The following is a 7,295-nucleotide window of genomic DNA, read 5'->3' on the forward strand; positions in this document are numbered from 1 at the left end:
GGAAGGGGAGTGAAGAGAGGGAGGCGAGCCGGTCAGTTCAAGAAACTAGTCAGGACATTGCAAGGCCCATTGTATTCACACTTACCTCACCTTCCCTCACCTAGTGTGGGATACACGAATTAAGCCTTTTGGATCAACATATAGCTTACTTCAATATAATTTCAGTAACGACCTAAACTTTAACTTCCTACTTCATTGATTGCTTGCTTGTTTGATTACAACGAAAGGTTATGTATACTCATACTCTTACGTCTGCATTCATAAATGCAGGCGCCTTTGTAATAAATGGTGAATATCTGAATGTGGAAGCTTGATTGGGAATGTAATGGTAATAAGGCGACTGGAGGTTGTTACAGTTGGAGGCGCCAGCAAGTTAGGCGCCATCAAGCAACAGGTAACGTGAAATTGAAAGATTTATGACCAGCCATTTTTGCACGCGCACCTTTGAGATGATGTGGAACACATTCAGGTGTTACATGGAAGCATACTGTGAGGATTTAGCGGGGTTCAGTAACATTTGGAAATAGATTAAAAGGCAGGTTTCATTGCTAGTTCTCTGAAAGCGGCGCCTCTCTGCTCCTCACCGCATGGCGCGCGCTTTTATGATATATGCCAGTCGCATTTTTTCATACACCAGAATCATGTAAATAGTTCAAATTTACTCTCTCGCATGAAAACAAAAGTTAAGTATGCCTATGAATCGTATCTGTAGCAGGCTAGAATACTGATTCTATCATGTGTATTTTAAAATATAAAGAATAAATGTGTAGAGTTGGCATAGTAGCGTGGAAGCTCCTCCTGGTGGGCGGGGTTTAAGGCGTTGCCATGGAGACGCTTCGTTTTTATTGGTCGATACTGAGGCTTGTGGGAGGACAAGTCTGCGCGGGAAGCCTCAACGGCCTTCAGTCTTTCGCTAGACAAACGTGGTGTGAAGTGGACCTGTGCCGCCGCGCTCTCGGTTCATAATTTGGATATAACCACACTCCAACCAACAAATTCATATCACAATGGCTGATACCGCTGCCGAAGTTGTGTAAGTATCAGGTGTAGCGCTGCTTGTTTGTGTAGTTACAGAGAAATGACTTTAAGAGTGGCTGTAGGGGGACGCCGGCACACTCCGAGGAAGGAAAGCGTCGCTCCCTCTCCGGCGTGTATTGCATCACTTTATAACACTAATTCTTCTGTGCTCTTGTATGTGGTGTGCCTAAGTGTGTTCAGTGTGCGTGGTGAGTGTGTAAGTGTGGCGCGAGGGGATTGGTGATTTGGACGCCAGTTGGTGGTGCGTGGTGATTACTGTTAAAATGGTGGCTGGGAAAACTGCCGCGTGTGGCGTTTATGTGGAGGGAAAGTGTATGTGTGGAGTGTTCTTTGTGAAGGTGGTGGTGGTGGTAGTGGTGGTGGCTGAGGAGCAGCAAGCAGTTGGCGGGAAGTGGTGGCGTGCCCCCACTGACCCCCCTCCCTCCCTCCCCCTTAGCAGAACAAAGAGACCGGTTTGGCGGGAATGTAATTTTCGCGATTCACGTTAATAGTGCACGCGGGTCTCATTATCACTTTCCAGATTATTACTCTTATAAAAGTAGACACCATGGTGTTGGGACTGGCGCCCTTGCTCTTCAATAATGGGACTTCTTTTGTTAGTGGATTGTTCCCTTGTTTGGTACGTAAGAGGTGTTTAGCCCGGCTATATTTGTGGGTTTCCCGCCTCTTTAATCACGGATACAAGTGCTTAACATTGTACAGCCTCGGTGTTTGCTGTTATCTGTACATCTACGTAGAGGTAGATATTGGCGGTGGTGTGGGGAGGGAGGGAGGGAAGGCAGGAGGCGGCTGGGCCTGTGAACTAAAGGGAATGTTCCGTCTAAGGCGCCCGCCGGAGTCTGCTTCTCTCTGATTTGCATTTTGTTTGCCGATTGTAGCTGGACGCGTCTGTAGCCTACTTAGGGAGCTGATCACCACGTGCTGGGTAGGTCTTGGTCCCTGCAGTGATGGGTGAGAGTTGATGTTGGGGGATGTGCATGCCGTCACGTAGGGCATATCAAGGGGTAGAATTGTCCCAAGGGCGAGGATTTAAGGCGGTGGAGAAAGAGGAGTTGAGGTGAAGGCGGCGGACGTGATGTATGACGGTGATTCTTTCCTTCACTGGAGCCACTAATGGCGACGGCGCAGAGCCTGCTCGTTTTCACCACGAGGAAGGAGGAAGGAAGCGGCTTATGGATACAGGAGGCTCATGGCTTGCAGCTTGTTCATATTGGGTTGACCACGTGGTCAAGGGGTGCCCGCCCTCCCCCTTCCCCCAGCCATTAAAGATCACACCCTCCCTCCCCACACCTTACGACTGAGCGACACTTCAAGTTTCTCTCTCTCTCTCTCTCTCTCTCTCTCTCTCTCTCTCTCTCTCTCTCTCTCTCTCTCTCTCTCTCAAGTGGCAACACGTGGCGGATCAGTACCGAGCGGCAGGAAATGAATGAGCAGCGCTGTGAATGCCTTGCTCCACGTCTGCCATTTCCTGTGTAGCCTCCTGGCCAAGAAACACGGAGCGGCGGGCACACCACCACCGCTCAGGGGCAGCACATTGGGAAAATTCGTTACGAGGCAAAGGAGGCTTGGGTAGGAGGGGAGGGAAGGTCATGGTGGTAGACCATTGTCCTGGCTAGACACGGGACTGTGACCGCGTGCTGGGAGGCGCCTCCGTCACGCCGGCGAGCCCGTTAGTTGGCTGCCGTGGCCGCCCTTGAACCTCGCATCCACGCTGTGAAGCTGTTGCACGGCTAGCACTAATGTCAGCAAGAGAACAATGGTTTCATGTAGTTTTTTGTTGATTCAGTTTTCTTTCTGATTATGTTCATGTGCATGCAGGCATTATATAACGTTATGAACAAGAGCCGAACATTATTTTCCAACCAGCAAGTACCAGCATGTTAATTTCGCTTTGTCCCATCTGAGAATGCTGTCACTGCCCCCTTGCTTTATTATAGTTTTATTCATTTGATATAGCTATCCATTTTCCTGTGCCAAAACATTAGTGTTTGTTGCAGTGCTACACCCGAGGTTGTGAAGGACGTCCCTGAGGAGTCCGCCAAGACCACAAAGACAGCAGAAGAGAAGCCTGCAGAGGACGCTGCGGAGGCGAACGGCACGAAAGAGACTGCTTCTGAGAAAACCGAAGAAACTCCCAAAGAATCCTCAGATAAGGCGGAAGACTCTGCGGAAAAAACTGAAGAAAAATCTTCAGAAGAAGCAGAGAAGCCAAAAGATGAAGCCACTGCTGAGGAAGGTGATAAGCCTGCCGAGACCATGGAGACAGAGGCCACTGAAAAGAAGACTGAAGAGAAGGAGACCAATGGTGCGGCTGAGGAGACCAATGGTCATGCTAAGGATGAGGTGCGTGTTATATTGTGAATAGACACTTTGCATGACCTCATGATTACTACTGCTAATGACTGTGAGACATTGTTGTATAGAAAGCCCTGTGATCATTTTGAATTACTATTACTTATGATTATAAGATTGTCCTATATATTTTCTAATGTACTCTCATGCCCGCAGGAGTCCATGACCAACGGCCACAGCGATGAGACCACCGAAGCTAAGGAAGATGCAGGTACGAGACTTTCTGAAGTGTTTTAAGTGTTTGTGTTGAGCTGTCGTGTACAATCTCGTCTCCATCAGGACGACATTTATAGATTCACAATGTTACCATTTACACAAACCAAAAATTCTGTGTGTGTGTGTGTGTGTGTGTGTATATAATTCACCTCGGTCTTCTGCTGGTCACCCAGCTAGTTTTCCCCATTACGGAGCGAGCTCAGAGCTCATAGACCGATCTTCGGGTATGACTGAGACCACATCAACACAAAACAGACACCGGGAAAGCGAGTCCACAACCCCTCCAGTTACATCCCGTACCTATTTACTGCCAGGTGAACAGAGGCCACACTTTAAGAGGCTTGCCCATTTGCTTGTGTGAGAGTGAGCGTGATCCTTTACTGGGATGGAGCATGAGTGGCATTCATTCTGTTTAGTTTTTTTTATTTATGGGATTTGCTAGTTGTGTGTGTGTACAAAACTAGCTTACTCAGCATTCAAGTCTTTGTTTTCTTTATTTCTAATCATTTACTTCCATACTTGGGTCTCACATTCCCTGTCCCCTTTCCAACACTCCATAACACTTCAACACCAGCTAATGTACTTGATTCTGTTGTCATTGTCTTACCATTTCCTGGATCAAAACTTTTCCTTGTGCTGCTTGATCAGCGTGTGATGAATTCCTTTATTCTCCAGAAATCTGCAAGTCCATGTATGCACCACTGGCCCTGCTCCATGGCCAGGATGCATTGTTTATTTATTTATTTATTTATTTTTTTTTTTTTTTGTTTCATTTTTCTTAATTGACTGCTGCTTAGGATCTCTTTACTGTTGTGTGTTAGTTATTTCAAATTGCTTCAGTCCCGAATTGTCATCAGTGTAGCCCACTGGTTTTGACATGTGATGTTATTTCAAATTGCTTGAGTCCCGAATTGTCACCAGTCTAGCCCACTGGTTTTGACATGATGATATATGCAAGTATGGCAGTGTTGTTTTGGGACTGATGCCCTCACCATGCATCAATGTAGCCATAATACAGAATTGGACTGATATTACTTTTGATAGTATGGGAAATCAGTACATTTAAAAATAAATTATAGTAGTCAGCAGTAGTAAATAAGTTTTTATTAGTGTAGTTAGGACAGCTTGTATCCAATGTGGTTCTCCATTCTTGTCTGGAAACATATTTTCTCAGGAATTGTTTTGGGTTTCTTGGAATAATAACCTCATCAATGAATCTTTGAAGTACATTATCAGAATTTCCCTAGTTGGCAGTTAGCTTTCCATCCCTGTATTGAGTGGCCTTAAAACATATTGAAATTCATACAAGTTTATTTTTAAACATGGTTATGTCAAAAACCCCTCTGACACCAGAAAATAATCCCTTGGTGATTGCTATGACTGTTGGTATGCTGTTCTGTTATTAGCATTAGTGCCTATGGTGTTATATATACCCACTTCTTCCACAGAGAAGCGTTCTTCTGAAGAGGCTGAAAAGGAGGCTCCTGCTGCCAAGAAGGCCAAGGTACAGGAGAATGAATCTACGGAGGCTGTGGAAGAAACGGCTGCCTAGAATTTCTCCTTATTTTATTCTCCAGCCTCAGTAGTCTTCAACAGGAATTTTTTGGTTTACCCACTTCGGTTTCTTTCTGATTTATTTTAGATTTCCGGAAATATTTTTTTCCCTCCCCAAGTCCCTGCCCTTCCCGTCTATGTACCTGTCTTAGCCTGGTAAAGTGTAAGGATGTGTGGAGTTGTGGATGCACCATGTACAAACACAGATTGGTGCAGGCTTCTTGCAAGTGGTTGGCTGGAATTGATGTAGTAATACTTGTGTAGTAAATTTTCATGAATTTTTAGTGAAGTGTAAATCAATCAGATGAAGTGAGGTTGTTTCATGGAGCTGTTGTGCTGCCTGTATATTGCACGTGTTTATACGTTGAGTGGATGCTTGAGCCTTGCTGTAGCCTACATTAATAGTCTTCTGTGTTAGGGGCTAGTTTAGCACGATTAGTGTCTGTATCTTTTATTTATTGCCCAACATGCGTGCGGGAGTGAAAGATTACTCTTTCTGCAATTCTAAGTGCTGTAGTTTTACTTTATACAGAAGTCAACATTCCGTTTTGCTAACATGACTTTACTGAGGTTACCATGTAACCTGGCTAGCTGAAGTGAATGAACATGAGTGGTATGTAGCATTATTTTTCAAATAAATAACAAATATAACCAGTTCTCTTTTCTTGAATAATAGTACCTGGAGGGAGATGGCTCTGATGAGCTTTCTTAGAACTGCACAAAATGTGCATCAACAGATGTGCAGTGTGACCCCACTGCTGCACATTGCTGCATCAAGGGATGCCCAAATGGACCCACTCATACTGGTTCTATTGTAACCACTGGATATGTGTAAAAAAGATTACAGAAGTTGAATGGTCTGGTGTCCTTTGATGCAACAATATACATCACTGGCAGGTTCTTACGAACATGTGATGCCTTAGCATTTGGTGAAATTTTCACCAAACTCCATATACGTACCTGGATGATGCACACCTTGCATGGCAATTGAACAGAAGCGTGTGGCGTGTGGTATGTGTGTGTGTGTGTATATATATATATATATATATATATATATATATATATATATATATATATATATATATATATATATATATATATATATATATATATATATATATATATATATATATATATATATATATATATATATATATATATATATATATATATATATATATATATATATATATATATATATATATATATATATATATATATATATATATATATATATATATATATATATATATATATATATATATATATATATATATATATATATATATATATATATATATATATATATATATATATATATATATATATATATATATATATATATATATATATATATATATATATATATATATATATATATATATATATATATATATATATATATATATATATATATATATATATATATATATATATATATATATATATATATATATATATATATATATATATATATATATATATATATATATATATATATATATATATATATATATATATATATATATATATATATATATATATATATATATATATATATATATATATATATATATATATATATATATATATATATATATATATATATATATATATATATATATATATATATATATATATATATATATATATATATATATATATATATATATATATATATATATATATATATATATATATATATATATATATATATATATATATATATATATATATATATATATATATATATATATATATATATATATATATATATATATATATATATATATATATATATATATATATATATATATATATATATATATATATATATATATATATATATATATATATATATATATATATATATATATATATATATATATATATATATATATATATATATATATATATATATATATATATATATACAATATATATATATATATATATATATATATATATATATATATATATATATATATATATATATATATATATATATATATATATATATATATATATATATATATATATATATATATATATATATATATATATATATATATATATATATATATATATATATATATATATATATATATATATATATATATATATATATATATATA

The 7,295-nt window shown here is 38.3% G+C and overlaps 1 protein-coding gene across 1 annotated transcript; it reads left to right on the forward strand.

The window, feature by feature from the left end:
• Nucleotides 1-874: 874 nt before the first annotated feature.
• On the forward strand, nt 875-5,811 carry LOC123510762 (MARCKS-related protein 1-A-like). The gene is made up of 4 exons (XM_045266119.1): nt 875-1,033; nt 3,036-3,381; nt 3,547-3,601; nt 5,055-5,811. The coding sequence occupies exons 1-4, from the start codon at nt 1,008-1,010 to the stop codon at nt 5,156-5,158; spliced, it is 531 nt and encodes a 176-aa protein (XP_045122054.1). The 5' UTR covers nt 875-1,007; the 3' UTR covers nt 5,159-5,811.
• The last annotated feature ends 1,484 nt before the right edge of the window (nt 5,812-7,295 follow it).

This window comes from Portunus trituberculatus, chromosome 30 (assembly GCF_017591435.1).
Source record: "Portunus trituberculatus isolate SZX2019 chromosome 30, ASM1759143v1, whole genome shotgun sequence".
NCBI classification, from domain to species: Eukaryota; Metazoa; Arthropoda; class Malacostraca; order Decapoda; family Portunidae; genus Portunus; species Portunus trituberculatus.